The sequence below is a fragment of the Pan troglodytes genome, chromosome 5 (genome assembly GCF_028858775.2).
Source record: "Pan troglodytes isolate AG18354 chromosome 5, NHGRI_mPanTro3-v2.0_pri, whole genome shotgun sequence".
Lineage (NCBI taxonomy): Eukaryota > Metazoa > Chordata > Mammalia > Primates > Hominidae > Pan > Pan troglodytes.
In genome coordinates, this window is record NC_072403.2 from 32346544 (window position 1) to 32365659 (window position 19116).

General features: G+C 45.0%; 1 protein-coding gene across 9 annotated transcripts; it reads left to right on the forward strand.

Moving 5' to 3' along the window:
• Positions 1-1424: 1424 nt before the first annotated feature.
• On the forward strand, positions 1425-13229 carry BTN2A2 (butyrophilin subfamily 2 member A2). Of its 9 annotated transcripts, none has more exons than XM_063812207.1 (8): positions 1425-1558; positions 2169-2292; positions 3395-3742; positions 6396-6677; positions 8373-8601; positions 9171-9197; positions 9783-9876; positions 10514-12359. In XM_063812207.1, the coding sequence occupies exons 2-8, from the start codon at positions 2199-2201 to the stop codon at positions 10580-10582; spliced, it is 1143 nt and encodes a 380-aa protein (XP_063668277.1). In that variant the 5' UTR covers positions 1425-1558; positions 2169-2198; the 3' UTR covers positions 10583-12359. The 9 variants fall into 9 exon arrangements, with proteins under 9 accessions (XP_063668277.1, XP_063668274.1, XP_009448939.2 ...); XM_009450664.5 differs by lacking the exon at positions 9783-9876 and adding an exon at positions 9055-9075 and having other exon boundaries at positions 1426-1558; positions 8373-8579; positions 10742-12359; XM_063812208.1 differs by lacking the exons at positions 9783-9876; positions 10514-12359 and adding exons at positions 9055-9075; positions 12648-13229 and having other exon boundaries at positions 1437-1676; positions 8373-8579.
• The last annotated feature ends 5887 nt before the right edge of the window (positions 13230-19116 follow it).

The following is a 19116-nucleotide window of genomic DNA, read 5'->3' on the forward strand; positions in this document are numbered from 1 at the left end:
AGGGAATTGGAGGCCTCTAGACTAAGCATTTATTTATGTACATTTTATTATTATTTATTTATTTATTTTGAGGCAGGGTCTCACTTTGTCACCCAGGCTGGAGTGCAGTGGCATGATCTCAGCTCACCCTAACCTCCACCTCCCAGGTTCAAGCCATTCTCCTGCCTCAGCCTCCTGAGTAGCTGGGATTACAGGCATGTGCCACCACACCCAGCTAATTTTTTTTTTTTTTTTTTTTTTTTTTTTTTGGTAAAGACGGGGTTTCATCATGTTGGCCATGCTTGTTTTGAACTCCTGACTTCAAGTGTTCTGCCTGCCTCCTCCTCCCAAAGTGCTGGGATTACAGGTGTGAGCCACTGCACCAGTTCCAGACTAAGTATTTAGACATTTGAGGGGATTATTGACAACTGGGCCTTGGGAAGATTATTCTGGAAGATATCTATACAATGACAAGATTGGATTCTGTGGGGGAGGGATTATGTTTATGGGGAGGAGGGTATGTGTGCTGGTGTGTGTGTGTGGTCCTTGGACTTAACCCCATCACCTACTGGCAGAAGGTCAAGGTCAACTGAAAGTCTTTGCTCACTTCCATCTTCTGCCTCCACCAGAATACCACCTCCCCATGGGAAAGGGTTTTTAATCCTCACTCAGTATTCTCAGCACGTCTTATGCAATAGCTTTGGAGTGAACAACAAGACCTTCATAACAGCCACTGCAACTGCTGTCTCCTTTCCTTTGCTATCCCTCCCACTCCAGCCATGCCTGCTTCCCCCAAGGCCTCCCGCGCACCAGGCCCAACCTCCAAAGCCAGCAACATGAACAAGAGTCCTCTGGCTTTGGAAAGACGGCGGCTTATGTTTTCCTCCTCATGTTTCCTCCCAGGCAAAATCACTCTACATAGAGAGCCCTCTCCTCGTCGACACCAGCAAAGCCACTGACACCTTGGGGATCTCAAGGCTTTGTAAAAGAACGGAAGGAAAGAAAGAAGGAAAGAAAGAAAGAAGGAAAGAAAGAAAGAAAGAAAGAGAGAGAGAAAGAAAGAGAAAGAAAGGAAGGCGAAGAGAAGGAAGAGAAAGAGAGAGAAAGGAAGAGAGAGGAAGGAAGGAAGAAAAAAGAAAGAAAGAAAAAAGAAGAAAGTGAGAGAGAAAGAAAGAATAAAGTGAGAGAGAGACATATGAAAGAAAGAAAGAAAAGAAAGAGAACGAGAGAAAGAGAAAGGAAAGAAGGAAGCAAGGAAGGAAGGAAGGAAGGAAGGAAGGAAGGAAGGAAGGAAAATAAAGGAAAAAAGTCTTGCTTCCAAAGACAGAAAAAGGAAATAGAAATACCTAATAATCCCAAAAGGTTATTTGCTGCTTGAGATTTTTGGGGGGTTTTTGTGTGTGTATTCTACCTAGTAACTGCTGAGAAATAAGGCTCGAGACACCATTGGCTGGTTCAGCCTCACTCGGGCAATCCTGGGCTCGAAACTGCTCAGTGGAAATCTTGGGACTTTTTGGACACCCAGAGAACAGGTCCCAGATACCGAGTCCGCAACTCCAAACATCGCGATTAATAGGAGGTGAACACAGCTTTTCTCTTCTCTTTGGGATGCTTTGTTGTCTGGTGGTGACTGTGCCCATGGGTGAGTTGTATCGGAAAATCGTCATGTGAGGATCAGAGGGGAAAAGAAAACAGAGGTTAGTTCTAGAAGGTAGGAAAGGGAGAGGAGGCGCTACAGCTCCGGGGTGGGGGCGGTAGCTGGGGGCGGTAGGTGCGGGGAGCGGGATCTGCTCTGGAGAGGAGAGGGGGTCCTGGGAGACAGGAAGCCTACTGGTGGGGAGGCGCAGCCTCGCCTGGCTTTACCTCGAGTGTCCCGACCTGGGTCTCGGGGAGGGGGAAGTGGAGGGACGAGAGTGTGAAAGAATCCAGGGACAACTGAAGAAACCGGACTGTGGCCCGAGAAGTGAGCAGAGGAAGGAGGAAAACGGCCCCCTTGATCTCTGCATTGATGGCTTACTTATAGAATGTTTACGGAATCCGTCTTTCGGAGATACCTGAGCCTTGAGATGCAAGCGACTCTCTGAAGTTGGGGCACTGATGAGACCTACTTGAGTGACAGGAGAGGTTGGGCCCGACCAGCACTGAGGTGCCAAGACTCCTAGGCTGATTCTCCTCCTCTGTAACCCTAGGCCTCTGGTCCCTGCCTGCCCTGGGTGCTCATGGAACCAGCTGCTGCTCTGCACTTCTCCCTGCCAGCCTCCCTCCTCCTCCTCCTGCTCCTCCTCCTTCTCAGCCTGTGTGCACTGGTCTCAGGTAGGGATGTGTGTCACTTGCTGCTGTCACCTCTCAGAAAGGAACATCAACCCTGTAGTCTGCAAAGGGAAAGAAGGAAGGACTGTGGGGTTGTTGAGTTACCCTTTCATTCTGAACATGTTCACTGAATTTATACCAGCACTGTCCAAAAGAAACACAGTGAGGCACAAAGGTCAAGTGCATATACAAGTGCAAATCTTCAAAAAGATTTTTTTAACTTTTTATTTATTTGTTTATTTATTTAAGAGAGAGTATATTGCTCTGTTGCCAGGCCGGAATGAAGCAGATGGAGAATGAGATCATAACTCACTGTAACCTGAAACTCCTGGGCTCAAGGGATCCTCCCATCTCAGCCTCCCAAGTAGCTGAGAGTACAAGCAAGGGCCACCACACTCGACTAAGTTTTATTTTTTGTAGAGACAGGGTCTCACTATTTTGCCCAGGCTGGTCTCAAACTCCTAGCTGTTAAGGATCCTCCCACTTTGGCCTCCCAAATATCTGCAATTACAGGCGCAGGACCCTGTGCCTATTCTACTTTTTATTTTAAAAGGTAAAAACATACTTGAAATAAATTTTAATAATGTATTTTGTTTCATATAAATAACCACATATCAATATTTAAATGCTTAGTTAATAGAACTATTACCAATGAGATATTTGACATTTTGAAGTTTTAAATCTTTACAATCTGTGTGTGTTTTACACTTAGAGTTCATTTTGATTGGAACTGTTAAATAGCTAGTGGATAGATACCCTAACGGACAGTTCAAGTTTACAACACTCAGGCACAGTGCTAGATTGCAAAATGGAGGAAAATCTCAGGGGCACAGGGTGCCCAGGGCGGGCTCCCCAATGTTTCCTTCATGAAGCAGGAGCAGCCTCAATAGTTACTGCTCCCAGGGGTTGGTGCTGCCGACCAGCCACAGCTACTGGTCCCCAGAAGGGTTCTCAGCCCAAGAACCCCTGTGGCCTTGGAATATCTGCTTCCTTTCATCTCTGGAGTTTTGTTTGTTTGTTTGTTTTTGTTTTTTGTTTTTTGTTTTTTTGCCTTAGAGATGTGATAACTGACATCCTTGTCTGATTCTGCCCCTTTGTTGAACAGCCCAGTTTACTGTCGTGGGGCCAACTAATCCCATCCTGGCCATGGTGGGAGAAAACACTACATTACGCTGCCATCTGTCACCCGAGAAAAATGCTGAGGACATGGAGGTGCGGTGGTTCCGGTCTCAGTTCTCCCCCGCAGTGTTTGTGTATAAGGGTGGGAGAGAGAGAACAGAGGAGCAGATGGAGGAGTACCGGGGAAGAATCACCTTTGTGAGCAACGACATCAACAGGGGCAGCGTGGCCCTGGTCATACATAACGTCACAGCCCAGGAGAATGGCATCTACTGCTGTTACTTCCAAGAAGGCAGGTCCTACGATGAGGCCATCCTACGCCTCGTGGTGGCAGGTGCATCACTTCATTTTGCTTTATTACTTTTGCACAGTGTGACTTTTGGGGGAAGTTTCTCCCTTAACCTCAGGCCCATTGCAGACCAACAGATTTCTATCTGGCGTCCCCTTTCCACAGAGAAAGTGGCTTCCTCTTGCACAAAGGCCACATGAGTGGGTTTGCCCTGCTGAGCTATAGGTTTCACTTCTTTTTTTTTTTTTTTTTTCAAGACAGAGTCTTGCTATGTTGCCCAGGCTGGAGTGCAGTGGTGCGATCTCGGCTCACTGCAACCTCTGCCTCCTGGGTTCAAGCTATTCTCCTGCCTCAGCCTCCTGAGTAGCTGAGATTACAGGCATACACCACCATGCCCGGCTAATTTTTGCATTTTTTTAGTAGAGACGGGGTTTCACCATGTTGGCCAGGCTGGTCTCAAACTCCTGACCTTGTGATCCACCCGCCTCAGTCTCCCAAAGTGCTAGGATTACAGGCGTGCGCCACCACGCCCAGCCTGGGCTTCACTTCTTCAGAAGCACACGCATTCCTCAGCTGAGGCCATGAGCAGGGGAAAATAGTTAATCCCGGAAAAGAAAGTCTTATGCCTGCCTTGGCACTGAACTGTGCACGTCTGAGAGTGAAAGGAGACACTGTCAAAAATTGTCCCGGGGCAATCAGAATCAATAAGAACTGCCCAGAGAACTATGACATGAAATCTTATTTTTCGATAAATATTAATCTTGACATTTTCTTCTTTCCTGAAATACTGATTGCAGAGAGAGTGACTTTTATATAAATAGATGATTTTTATTAAAGCACAACTAAATACAGAAACAAAATTATCTATAATTCCTGCTAACTCCACAGAGAAAGACTAAGAATTTAGTTGGGAAGAAATTGGTAAGGCTTCAGCATAGAAATGCACTTAAACTGGGATTTCTAAGAGTTTGTTAAAAGTGACACTAAGTGATTACCTCAGTGTTGCGGTTAGTGTATTTTGCTTTAAAAGGTATATTTCAGGACTCAAAAAAGCCTTTAAGTTGCAGAATAATTCATGGTGACATTTCAGTCCATCAGACCAGTGGAGGCAAGGACTAGGAAATTGGGTTCTTCCCAGGGGGCCCCAAATCATAACAGGTAGGAGACCCTATCTTTGCTACTCACAAAGGCAACCTTACATCTGATTAAAACAGAATATCGTGGATGGAGGGCTTCTTGACCCATTGTCATGACTGTGTTCACAGCAGCACTGCAGTGTTGCCCAGTAATGAATGGTTCTATGTGGCAGGGACCCACTACTCTTTCTCTGTAAAACCAACCCTGTCCTGGCCTTCCCTAGTCTGAATTGGGTTGCTGTAGGACTTTTTGTTTACTTGCTTATTGTACTCTGTTTTTTGGATTGGTTGGTGGCTGATTTTTCCCTTAAATCTATTGTGTCATGCTTACCTGTATTGAACCCATGGAATGTTTTGTAGGACTTTGTTTTCCAATTTGCTGAGGTATTTTAATTTCTTTTCCAATTCAGGATTTCTGTGTGAGCCTTCAAATGCACAACTAGCTTTTTTCTCCTGACAAAAATTAAACAGAGCAGAAAGCACTAGGCTTAAGTGATTGCTTTAATTTTCTTTCTTTAACATAATTTGTTGGGAGACTTTACAAAGGAATTATTCAGGAGAAGTTTGGATGATCACGCATGGCTGAAGGGTCTCCCAGGACCATGCTTTTGCAGCTCTCTCACTCTGGGTATTCTCTTTCATTGAAGCTTCTAGTAAAGATAGAATATATTTAGGATGAGCCTGAATTATTAGGATTTTTGGTGATGATCTCTGACATTGAGGAGGCGATATGGTTATCTTAAGGATCCCAGGGGCATCCAGATATTTCTAATACATTGATGTTCTTAAAGGACTGTAAGAAAATTCTCTATTGGATGGAACCTCTGGGAGGTAAACAACTGTGAATTAGAATAAGAGTTGGCTTTGCCAGCGAGCTCTGTCTATTCTCCTAAAAACCATCACCTCCTATGGAGGTAGATAGCCATGGTGATGTGAGGCCCTGAACTAGGCAGAAGTGTCAGTGACTTTGGTTCAAAAAGTTTCTTAAGATTTAGTCAAGGCTGAGCATAGTGGCCCATGCCTGTAATCCCAGCACTTTGGGAGGTCAAGACAGGTGAATTGCCTTAGCTCAGGAGTTTGAGACCAGCCTGGGCAACATGGCAAAACCCCATCTCTACAAAAAAAAAAAAAAAAAAAGAAAGGAAAAAAAGCTTCTGCCAACCTGATAGGTTTCTGTCATTAGTGTATTATTTTAGAGCTTCAGGAAATTGAGGTCTGCAGAGAAGTCATCCCAGGAGCAGAAAGTGAAATTCTCAACCTGCCTGTTGAGAATTTGGACACACCCTCCTGGAAGTGAGAAAATTAGTCTTTGCCAGAATAAATTGCACAGCAAGCATTTATATCAGACAGATAGATGCTTGGTGCTGTGATGGGGCCTTCAGGTGGAGCATAAAGAAAAGTGTGCAATGTGATCCTTTCTGTTTGAGATCTCACAATTTATTTTGCATATTGGTTTCCTGATGTTCTCCAAAACCAAGGGTCTTTCTAGCAACCATCCTTCAAGGTGCAGTAGGGGCTAAGACACCACTGCCTTTTGGCTGAGCCCTGGTCTCCCTTTCCAGGCCTTGGGTCTAAGCCCCTCATTGAAATCAAGGCCCAAGAGGATGGGAGCATCTGGCTGGAGTGCATATCTGGAGGGTGGTACCCAGAGCCCCTCACAGTGTGGAGGGACCCCTACGGTGAGGTTGTGCCCACCCTGAAGGAGGTTTCCATCGCTGATGCTGACGGCCTCTTCATGGTCACCACAGCTGTGATCATCAGAGACAAGTATGTGAGGAATGTGTCCTGCTCTGTCAACAACACCCTGCTCGGCCAGGAGAAGGAAACTGTCATTTTTATTCCAGGTTAGTTCTCTGCCCTCTGAGACCTATCGAGTGTATGCAGGATCCTCAGCACCCAGATGGAGCCCAGAGCGGGAATGGGGGCAGCAGTGTGGGTGGAATGGTCCTGGGCCCTGAGGAGCTGGAGGCTGCAGCTGAGTTGAGACGTCTCCCCTCTTCACAAAGGGAGATTCAAAGAGTCCCAAAACACAAGAGTAGGAGCCTCTTCTCTGAGGGTAAACCTGGTCTTTTTTTTCTTGATTAGGTCTTTATGCTGCAACAGTTGTAAAATATTAAGGACAACCATCAAACCTGGAGAGTAGTGTGGGTGGGTGACTGTCTATGCTTGGCATTCCTGTATGTTGCAGCCATCCCTTCCTGTCTATGGCACTTCCCAAAGGACAGAGCTGGGGAAATTCCCTATCAACAGACATTCATAAATGTATTCAACAAATGTTCAACAAGCATTTCTTATGTGTAAGACTGTACCGGAAACCAAGGGCCAATAATTGAACAAAATATATCAAAATTTCTCTCCTCAAGGAGTTCATATTCTAGAGAGAGACAGCGGCCGGGCACGGTGGCTCACACCTGCAATCCCAGCACTTTGGGAGGCCAAGGTGGTTGGATCATGAGTTCGGGAGTTCAGGACCAGCCTGGCCAAGATGGTGAAACACCATCTCTACCAAAACTACAAAAATTAGCCGAGTGCGGTAACAGGCGCCTGTAATCCCCGCTGCTTGGGAGGCTGAGGCAGGAGAATTGCTTGAACCCAGGCGGCAGAGCTTGAGTCAAGATCGTGCCACTGCACTCCAGCATGGGCAACAGAGTGAGACTCTGTCTTAAAAAAGAAAAAGAAAAAAAGGGAGCACGCGAGAGAGACAGCAATATATGAAATAATTGAAACAAGTGATTAAATAATAATCTATATATTCTATCACATGGTGACGAGCATGTAGGAAAAATTAAGCAAAGAGAAAATAGAGAGTTCCAGGGGTGTGAGGCATCAGAATTATTAACAAGGTGGTCAGGGAAGACTTCACTGTAAAGATGGAAATTGAGCAATCAAGACAAGGAACCATCAGATGCTTAAGGACTGAGCAGCCAAGGTACAGGAAGAGCATATGCAAAAGGCCTGAGGAAGGAGCGTGTCTGGCAGTTTCCAGGACTCCCAGGAGGTGATGCTGGTGTGGCTGAAATGGAGTGAGTTCAGGAAGTAGGGGGAGATGAATTCACAGAGTGATGCAACTACGTTATATATGGCAGCACAGGCCACAAACAGGCTTTGGCTTTTAGAGTGAGTGAGTGGGAAGCATTGGAAGGTTTTGAGCAAATAATTAACATGATCTCACTTGGGCTGCTCTGCTGAGAGTAGATTACAGAATAGGGCAGAACAAGAAGGAGGGCACTCTAGTATTCCAGGCGTGAGTGATGGTGGTTTGAGGCAGGGTGATGGCTGTGCTGACTCAGCATGGCTGGTTAGTTTTATGCACTCTGGTCCTTTCCATGGTGACTCCAGATGTTTCTGCTTTGCCCCCTTCTGGTCCCGGCCCTGGCAGTCAGCCAGTGTTGAGCCAGCATCGCTTTCTCCATCTGAGGTTTCTGAGGGAGAAGCCAACAGAACAGGTGGCTGAGGAGCTCTTCAGATGTGCTCTTAGGGGCACTCTCATCCGGATGTTCTATTTCAAACTAAATGGACTTTTCTGGCTGCCTTTTCAGAATCCTTTATGCCCAGCGCATCTCCCTGGATGGTGGCCCTAGCTGTCATCCTGACCGCATCTCCCTGGATGGTGTCCATGACTGTCATCCTGGCTGTTTTCATCATCTTCATGGCTGTCAGCATCTGTTGCATCAAGAAACTTCAAAGGGAAAAAAAGATTCTGTCAGGGGAAAAGAAAGTTGAACAAGAGGAAAAAGAAATTGCACGTAAGGAATTTGTAAAGAAAGTGTGGAAAAATAGAAAGAAATTCAAAAAGAAAAATTAAATGAGTAGGAGGACAATTGACTGTCATAGAAAGGCCACAGCTCTCACAGGTACCGGCTTAGGGAAGAGAGAGAGGAAATGCACAGCAGCAGCCACAAGGGCTTGGAACTCTCATGTCGTAAGAAGTAATCATTCAGAGCTTTCTTTCTTCCATGCTGCACACATTGCATTCATTCACCTGGCTATATGCAGCACTACATGGCTGAACGAAAGTTCAGACAAAAGTCTAACAATGTACTGATACTACCCAGCCATCTGATCGTACATCATTGCTGGTTTCTGACTGTTCCCTAGGCATAAAGGAAGGGTGATGTTGGTGTTCATAGAAAGGACGGTTCCTACGTTGTTTAATACAAGCTCAATTTCTCTTAGTTCTTCTGTTGAAGACATGATTTTGTTTCTGTATTTTGTTTTCAGAGCAACTTCAAGAAGAATTGCGTAAGTTTAGCCTTTCCTGAACTACTCCGTGTACAATTTGTGTTCTGCTTACTTAGCAGTGTCTCATGACCTTCACCTCTGTCTGTCCCTTGCAGGATGGAGAAGAACATTCTTACATGCTGGTGAGTGCCTCTGATGTTCTCTCAGATCTCAGCTTTCTCCCCACTAGCCAGCTAACAGGACTCCTTAGAGGAGATGAGCAAGGGGCCCAGGGCTAGACGGGGACCATAGGGAACTGGGGTCAGTTCATCAACAGTGTCCCAGCAATGATGCATCATGGCTCTTCTGTCAGGGAACCCCAGCAGCTCTTAATGAACCCTGCAGTTTACGTCCCCAGGACCCTTTCTCTTTTGGAATAATTTAATGCATGATTATCAAAGGTTTCCCATGCATAGTAGCCTCCTAAGAGTTACATTTCAGAAGTCATTGCTCTTTGATTCTGGATCAATTTGAAAGAAAATAATGCTGTCTTAGCAATTTATATCCTGGGAATGGTATAGACTGTGCACAGTTGAAGACCTATGTGAGGAAGAGGCCATAAGGGTCCCCAGTAAGCCTGATGCAATGGTGTACAAATAGGTGGCCAGAAATACCTTTCTGCCTCTAAGAGAGCACTGATATTCTGCGTGTAGTCTGCCAGGGGAAGGGGTTTGGGTGAGTGGGAGGGTGAGTGGGAGAGCACAGAGAAACCAGTCGCCCACTTTCAGTGAGTTCTCATCTTGTCATTCGGCACCTCTGCCTGTCAGCACCAAAGAATCCAAACTTTACCAGATACCAGGGCCCATGGACCTTTCCTCTTTGGTGAGTTTCAAAATTGCCACTGTCATTTTGGGACACAATCACAACTTGTCACAATCAGACATATCAACTTGTGGAAAAGAGAAAATCATTTTAATGCAATAGAAAAGTAGACTGAATAAGTAAGAATACATGCAGAAGGTAGAGGTTTGCAGAATGCTCAGCTCCTGGGGCATTTCCTGTATGGGAGAAGTAATCCTGGTAGATGTCAGACTCATATTGTTAAAGCAAAACTGGATTGAAGTATTTCTTCCCTAACTTTGCCCACACACCCCTCAGGCACCAGGTTTTCTTTTGCACACATTTATTCTCCTTCTTTATCCTTTGAAGTGTGCCCTTGTCAGCCACTTAAAACAGTTGTCACCTATTAAAACAACCTATAGGACCAACGAAGCGGTCCTTCACCACCTAGGACAGTGTGTAATGATAGACTCACTTAACTGATCCATTGAGAGGTATGTGGAGGAACAATAGGAGATAAAGCTTCTGTGATGGTTTAAGCCAAGTTGGAAAGTTTCTAACTAAAGAAAGTCCCAGAGATCATATGTCTTGAATAGAAAAGGGATCAGATCTTAGAATGCTGAGAAAAAGTGGGAACCATTAATTTTGGCTCATTTCCTAAACTCTCTGGATTTCATAGAGCCACGATTCTTCTCAACCTGGGGGCACTGCTTCTGTCTCTGGAGAGATAGAAGTGCAGCTTCCGTAATTCTCAGGGTATGAGCTGCCTGGGATCAGGGGACCTTCATGGAAACAGCCACTACATGGGGAACCCCCTTCAGCTTTCTGAGACTTCTCTGGGGACCAGGAACCACACAATCCCCAGGTTCCTGAGACCCCAGGCATAAACCTGAGACTTCCTCTGCAGCTGATGTGGTCCTGGATCCAGACACCGCTCATCCCGAGCTCTTCCTGTCAGAGGACCGGAGAAGTGTGAGGCGGGGCCCCTACAGGCAGAGAGTGCCTGACAACCCAGAGAGATTCGACAGTCAGCCTTGTGTCCTGGGATGGGAGAGCTTCGCCTCAGGGAAACATTACTGGGAGGTGGAGGTGGAAAACGTGATGGTGTGGACTGTGGGGGTCTGCCGACACAGTGTTGAGAGGAAAGGGGAGGTCCTGCTGATTCCTCAGAATGGCTTCTGGACCCTGGAGATGTTTGGAAACCAATACCGGGCCCTGTCCTCCCCTGAGAGGATTCTCCCTTTGAAGGAGTCCCTTTGCCGGGTGGGTGTCTTCCTGGACTATGAAGCTGGAGATGTCTCCTTCTACAACATGAGGGACAGATCACACATCTACACATGTCCCCGTTCAGCCTTTACTGTGCCTGTGAGGCCCTTCTTCAGGTTAGGGTCTGATGACAGCCCCATCTTCATCTGCCCTGCACTCACAGGAGCCAATGGGGTCATGGTGCCTGAAGAGGGCCTGACACTTCACAGAGTGGGGACCCACCAGAGCCTATAGAATCAATTCCTTGGACTCACAGCCATGCAGATAAGCCCTGGCCATCTCAGCAGCCACCGCACAACCCCGCTAATGAAAGACACGCCCTCCTCCCCTCTGGTCACGTAAGAGAACATCTTCCAGCTGCCTTTTTCACACCCACTCCAGCCCTCTGCCCCAGTTTTCTCCTCCTCACTAGGCTGTGGCTTTAGTAGTTCCTTTGCTTGTAATTACGGGATGGGATCCAGGCATAGGGAACTAGTTGTTTCATAGCTCCCAGTCAAAAAGAAAGTGAGAGAAGCTGTTGGGCAGCGAACCTACTGTTTAAAATCAGGATAACCACATTAAGCCCAATATGCCAGTTGGCACCAGATGCTGTGGACTTGGAATGAGGCCTACAGGGTTCACCAGGATGAGAGAGGAGAGAGGAATCCACAGGACCACCAGAAGGGAGAGGGAACCAGATATGCAGATCAGAGATAGAGGAAGTGGAACCAGAGAGCTGGGAGGGACCAAGGTTGTAAGGATGGCTAAGTCCCACCATAAGAGCTAAGGGGTCCTGGGAGATGATGGCTCATTTCCACCAAACCCCAGGATTTCCACAGCACACACCCACAGGCCTGGACCTGGGATGAAGATGAATGAAGAACATGGACTCATGTGGATGTGGTTTGGCTCAGATGTCCCTGCAATAAACAAGGGGTCAGTACTTAGTCCCTGAGTGTGGTTGAGGTTTGAGGTCCTGGTCGAGCAGGGCAGTACTGGACCAGGTCTACGTCAGCATTCAGGTTCAATGGAGACACCAGTGGCTTCAAACTTCCTGATCTAATTATGTTTTTAGACACTTAGAAATTATTGAGGACTTTAAAGAGCTTTTGTTTATTTGGGTTAATATTTATGACATTTGACATTGAAACAAAAATTTAAAATGTTATCTTTTAATTTATGTTAAAATAGCATTAATAAATCAGTTATAGGTTAATGTAGATAGGATGTTTTGTGAAAAAGCAATCTATTGTGTCCAAATAAAAAAACAAAAAGTGTGACACTGGTTAACTTTTTCCAGATCTCATGTCTGGCTTAATAAGAGATATTTGTATTCTCATATCTGCCTTTGTATTAAACCTATTGGTATATCAAAAAAACTTTACTGCACACTACTGACAGAATGAGATGAAAAACGATTAATGTTTCATTATTATTATTGTGAAAATAGTATTAACACTGGGGACTCCTTAAGAGTACATCAGAGTTCTCTCTAGGAATTCCAAAACCACATTTTGAAACTAGAATAGTGGATCCTGGAAGTTAATCCATGTGCTGGTTAATTTTAGATGTCAACTTGACTGGATTAAGGAATACCTAGACAGCTGGTACAACATTATTTCTGGGTGTGTCTGTGAGTGTGTTTCCAGAAGAGATTGGCAAGTGAGTCAGTGGGAAATTCTCTCCTTCTGTTGGCTGGGTGCCCAATACAACAAAAAGGCAGAGGAAAGGCAAATTCTTCTCTCCTCTGGAGCTGAGACACTCTTCTTCTTCTGCCCTTGGACATCAGAACTCCTGGCTCTCCGGCCTTTGAACTTCAGGACTTTACCAGGAGGCCCTGGGTTCTCAGGCCTTTGGCTTTGGACTGAGAGTTACACAATCAGCTTCCCTGGTTCTGAGGCTTTCAGACTTAAACTGAGCCATGCTACCAGCATCCCAGGGTCTCCAGCCTACAGAGGAGCTGTTGTGCGACTTCTTAGCCTCCATAATCACATGAGCCAATCTCCTTAATAAATGCCTGCTCATAGATCTGTATCTACATCTATATCTGTATGTGCATCTATATCTATGTCTATATCTATATCTATATCATATTGATTTTGTCTCTCTGGAGAACCCCGACTAATAAAATGAGGCATCTAAAATTCTAACTTGAATGGTAGTATTTTAGGTTTTAGACAATTCAGTAATCCAGTTGGACTGAAAAAATCTAAGTAATCAAAAATTTTATTACTGCAGTTACAAATAGACACAATATTGAAAGAATCAGGAGTGATTTTTTCAATACCTGATTTGTAAAGTTGGAAAACAAGGTTGTTTGTGTTAATGTGTATGTCTTAGTCTATGTGGGCAGCTATAACAAAAATATCACCAAGACTGAATGGTTTGTAAACAACAGAAATTTATTTCTTGCAATTCTGCAGGCTGGGAAATCTAAGATCAACACCCCAGCATAATGGTGTGTGGTGAGGGCCCATAGACTTGTTCACATGCCAAAGGATAAAGATAGATCTGTAGGGTCTCTTTTGGAAGGACACTAATGACATTCATTAGGGATCCCTCAATCTCAGAAAGAAAATAGAAGGAGGAGATTCCAAACTTCCTGCTGCTACCCTGACCTGCTCCTGCCCCTCCTCATCTATTTTCTCTGATTTAAGAAGCAGGTATCCTTTCCCCTGTGTCAGGCTAATTCTCCATCCACACCCTGGACTCTCACTCTCCAGTTTCCCTTAGGACTTCTGTGTTCAGTTCATTCATTCATTCAACAAAAATCAATGAGTACTAACTACATGCCAATCAGTGTTCTTGGTACTGGGGGCAGAGAAGTGCACAAAGTGTAAAGTCCCATTCCTTATCGTTGTAGAAGACAGAAAACAAAATAAGTAGTAACAGATATGGTGTGTTGGATGATGATAACTGCTCAGGAGATAAATAAATCAGGGGAAGGAATATAGGAAATCACAATTTCTAAAAGAGTGGTAATGAGCAATGGGAGTGAGGCACAGAATACCTGGGAGAAAAGCATTCTAAGTTGAGAGAACAGCAGTGCCAGAGCACAGAGGCAGAAGCACTGTGGTTTGTGTGAAGAACAGCAATGAGGCTGGGGTGGGCAGAGCACACAGGGTGATCAGGAGATTAGGAGGTGACAAGGCCAGAGGGGGTTGAGGGCCAGATCATATATGGCCTTGAAAGTCATCATGCTGACCTGGGCTTTACCTCTGAGAGGGGAGCCACAGGAAGGTTAGAGCAGAAAAAGGACTGGATTTACTTACATTTTAAGAAGTTACTTCACATGCTAGACTGAGATGGGCTGTGGGTAGGGGTGGTAGATGGAGGCCTGAAGACCCAGCTGGGAGCTACTGCAGTGATCCAGGGGAAAGATGCAGATGACTTGTACCAGGGAGGAGCCATGAAAATGTTATGATGCTGGATTTATTTTCAAGACAGAGTAAAAAGGCTTTGCTGATAAACTTACAGGTGGGGTGTGAAAAAGGAGGGCATCAAGGGTGACCACAAGGTTTTGGTCCTAAGAAATGGTACAGATGGAGTTGCCACTTACTGAGATGAGGAAACTGAGGGAGAGGCAGGTTTTGGAGGCCAGGGGAGGAGCCAGCATAGAATCCAAGGTCAGTTTTGGATACGTTCAGGTTGAGGAGCTTACTAGAGATCCCTGTGGAGATGCAGAGTAGGCAGGTCAATAATAAATGTGTAGTCCAGGCAAGAGGTCAGGGCTGGAAACACAAGTTTTTCTCTTTATCTTCTTTATCTTCGTGTTTGTTGCCATGCCTGTTTCACTTTAATGCATTAGTGATCTATTGCTGCATAACAAATTACCACAAACTTAGTGGTTTAAAACAGCACACATTTATCATTTCAGTTTCTGTGGGTCAGAAGTCCAGGCAGAACTTAGTGAGCTCCTCTGCTCAGAACTTCACAGAGTCAAGGTGTTGGCCAGGCTGTAGCCTCATCTAGAGTCTCGACTGTGGGCGAGTCCTCTTTTCAGATCACTCAGGTTGTTAACAGAGTTCATTTCTTTACAGTTGTAGGACTGAGGGCCCCAACTCCTTGCAGGCTGAAGCTGGAGGTTGCTCTCAGCTCCTACAGGCCTCCTCAGCTCCCTGCTGTGTGGATCCCCATGATGACTACTTTCCTCTTCATAGCCAACTAGGAAGACAGAGCCTCTAGAGTGGGTCAGCTAGCAAGAGAGAGTCTTACACTACATAATGTAGTCATGGAAGGGACATCCCATCAGTTTTACCATATTTTATTGGTTAGCAGCAAGCCACAGGTTCAGCTCACACTCAGGGAAAGTACAGGCTGCAAACTGCAAGAGGAGTAATCATAAGGGGTCCACTCCAGACTCTGTCGGCTACATCATATAAGAAGCTCAATGTTCTCCCATTGTAACTGCCCTGCTTCCTCTTTCCCTGGGCAATACAAACGTGCTAACCTCTCTCTAGGTCTCTACTTTCATACAAGCAAAGTCTCAGAAAGAGAACACATACATGGCCATCAGGGACTGTCTGCCATCATGATGGCCACTGCTGTACCACACCATAAACATTGTTTGTTTTCTTTCTTTCTTTCTTTCTTTTTTTTTTTTTTTTTGAGACAGACTCTTGCTCTGTTGTCCAGGCTGGAGTGCAGCGGCATGATGTCGGCTCACTGCAACTTCTGCCTCCTAGATTCAAGCAATTCCCCTGACTCAGCCTCCCGAGTAGCTGGGATTACAGGCCTGTGCCACCATGCCCAGTTAATTTTTGTACTTTTAGTAAAGCGGGGTTTCGCCACGTTGGCCTGACTGGTCTCTAACTCCTGACCTTAGGTGAACTGCCCGCCTCAGCCTACTAAAGTGCTACATTACAGGCAAGAGCCACTACTCTCAGCCCATAAGCATTGTTTCTATCAGTTACTAATGGTTTTGCAAGCATTAAATCCGTTATACATTTCTATTTTCCCCTTCCACCCCCGTGCTTTCCTTTTTAGAGAGACAGGATCTTGCTCTGTCACACAGGCTAGAGTTCAGTGGTGTGATCATCGCTGACTGCTGCCTTGATCTCCTGGGCTCAAGCGATCCTCCTGCCTTAGCCTCCCACAGTGCTGGGATTATAGCTGTGAGACACTGGGCCTCGTTGTCATTATACAATTCTGTCCTTCCTTTATGGACAACACTGAGTTCTTCATAGACCTGCCTGAGTAGGTGTTCCTGCCTATGTGGCGTCTGCCTCATCAATCCCCAGGGCCCTCTTCGTGGTCTTTCCCTACTCCTAGGGAGATACTTCTCAGAATTCTTGTTCCACTTGTTCCAGAACTGCTGATATTCCTTAGGCTTTCGTCCTGGCCTCTCTTTTCACACCACATATGCTCTTGTGGGGTCCAATCCGTTTTCAAAGCTCTATCCCATAAGCAGACCCCCACTGGCACTTGCATTTCTGTCTCCAGCCCCACGCATTCCCTGAATGCCCACTAGACATCTCACAATGAGTGTGTCCAAAACTAAATTCCCATCAACCCTGCCTACCCATCATTATCTGAATGAGTGACACCACCTAAGAGTCATTTTAGCCTTCTCATGCTCTCTTTTACCCACCACATCTGACTGATAGCCAAGCCCTGCTATTTATACTTCCTTTCAATAGTCTAGCTCAGTGGTTTCATCACAGACTCTGGAGTGAGACAGCCTGGACTCATAGCCCAGCTTAGAAAGAAACTACTCATGTGGCCTTGGGGAGTTATTTAACCTCTCTGGACCTCAGATTTTATATCTATTAAATGTGCAAAATAAGGTTTCTACCTCTTAGGGTTGTCATGAGTCGTATTAATACATGTAAATCTCTAAGCAAAATACCAGCATGGTAGCAGGTTCTATGTAAGTATTTCCTAGTATTAAAGTTAGTAATCAATAAAGTCTCCTATCCCCCATCGCCAAGCCACCATAATTTCTTGCCTAGAGTGTCACAGTAGCTTCCTTCCTGGTCTCCCTATCTCCTAACATCTGGCCCACCAGATGAGGACGGGATATATTGTGCAACCCCAGTAGACATCATCCCATAGAATACAATGTAAATGGCACCTCCTTCCTCCCATCTTCCCTGCACCTACCTCACTTGTATTTTAAACATACACATTTTCTCATGTCAAACTTTTCAGATATTTTCCCTTCACCTTCCCACTAAAACTCCAACTCCACAGCAGACATCTGTTGATGTTGTCTCCAGGGGAAGTGGATTTAGGACTCATCAATGCAGGGATCAGAATTGAGCCTTTCAGAATGGAAGACAATGAAATTCATTGAGGGTTACTACTTGCAGGGCCTGTGCTAACTGCTCCTTAAATAACTTATGGAACAGATCTCATTTCTGCCCTACAGATGAATAAACAGAGACCTTGAGTAATTAGTTAACCGGCTTTGGGTTCCAGGGCTAATGAGTTGTGAATGAGAACAGATGAAGATAGAAAAAAAAAAAATCTCGAGACAGTAGATAGTAAGGCAGTGTGCCTTGGATGTGCTGACAGATATCTAGATACAGCATAAAGAAAATGTGTGTTCATGAGAGTTCTTAATGGCAACAAGAGGTGGCATGATATCCATGAGAAATGGACATTTGTTGATGAGACTAACTAAATAAAGGAGGCGGATTTCTGGGCATTTTTCCACACCTATTGCATGCAGGACACTGCACTAGGTCTTGTAAAAGACAAAGAGAAGATAGCATCAAGGGCCTAGGTCTTGAAGGAGGGCTGAGTACACTTTCACTAAGTGTACATTCTTGTGACATTTTTTTTGATACACTGTTGTAAGCAAACTGCATGCATTATCTCATTCCATCCTCACAACAGCAATCCAAGAAGTCAAGTACTATTACTGTCCTTATTTTACAGATAGGGAAACTGGGCACAGAGATGTTAGGTAACTGGCTCAAGGTCACGCAGGCCACCTAGCTTGAGAATTAGTGCTCTTATCCACTCCATTATGCAACTTCTACTCACTAATTTTGAACTTCAGTGCCTGAGAACTACTAGATGGTAGGTTCTCAATAAAAATTTGTTGAATCACTGAATTCATTTCTGCCCCATTTCACATCCATTTCTTTCCAAAGATTTCTTTCCCAGAGTTCTGTGTGAAGGACTGCATGAGAAATGGAGCAAGGGGCCTGATACTTTGGAAACTACAAACTTGAGAGATATGAATTATTGGGCCCAGAAACTCCTAATCTGAAGCTTAGCACCTCAGCTGCTTCTTTGTGTCAAAGTGATTTGGATCCTTCAGGCAAGGGTGGGTGATCACTCTTACTGATATAATTTCAAGCAACACAGCTTCTGATAGACTATGAATTTAAAAATAAGTAAATGAGGTGCAGTAGCTCACGCCTGAAATCCCAGCACTTTGGGAGGCCGACGTGGGCAGATCACCTGAGGTCAGGAGTTTGAGACTAGCCTGGCCAACATGGCAAAACCCCATCTACTAAAAATACAAAAATTAGCTGGGTGTGGTGGCAGGTGCCTGTGATCCCAGCTACTCGGGAGGCTGAGGTAGGAGAATTGCTAGAAACTGTGAGGCGGAGGTTGCAGTGAGCCGACAGCATGCCACTGCACTCTAGTCTGGGAGACACAGTGAGACTCCATCTCAAAAAAAAAAAAAAAAAAAAAGAAAGAAAAGAAGCAAATGAACAAATAAATAAGGATGATGGATGGATAGGGAATGAATAGTGATATGGATTATAATAAAGTAAGAAAGTTTAGTAAAATATTAACTCTATCAATACAATTTACATGGTAGGTAATTGGTATTCACTGAAAATTCTTTCACCTTTGCTTTATGTTTTAGAAGTTTTATGACAAACTGCTGGGGAGGAAAAAGGGAGAGGGAAAAATTTTGTACTTCTGCTGATAACAGAGACCAGAAATACCACTGGCTTAAACAAAACAAGGGTTTTCTTGTTTTTTTTTTGTTGTTTGTTTTGTTTTGTTTTCATGTAAAATCAATTCAGGTGGTGGCAGTCCAGGGCTGATCTGGCACCTCAGAGGTGTCATTCA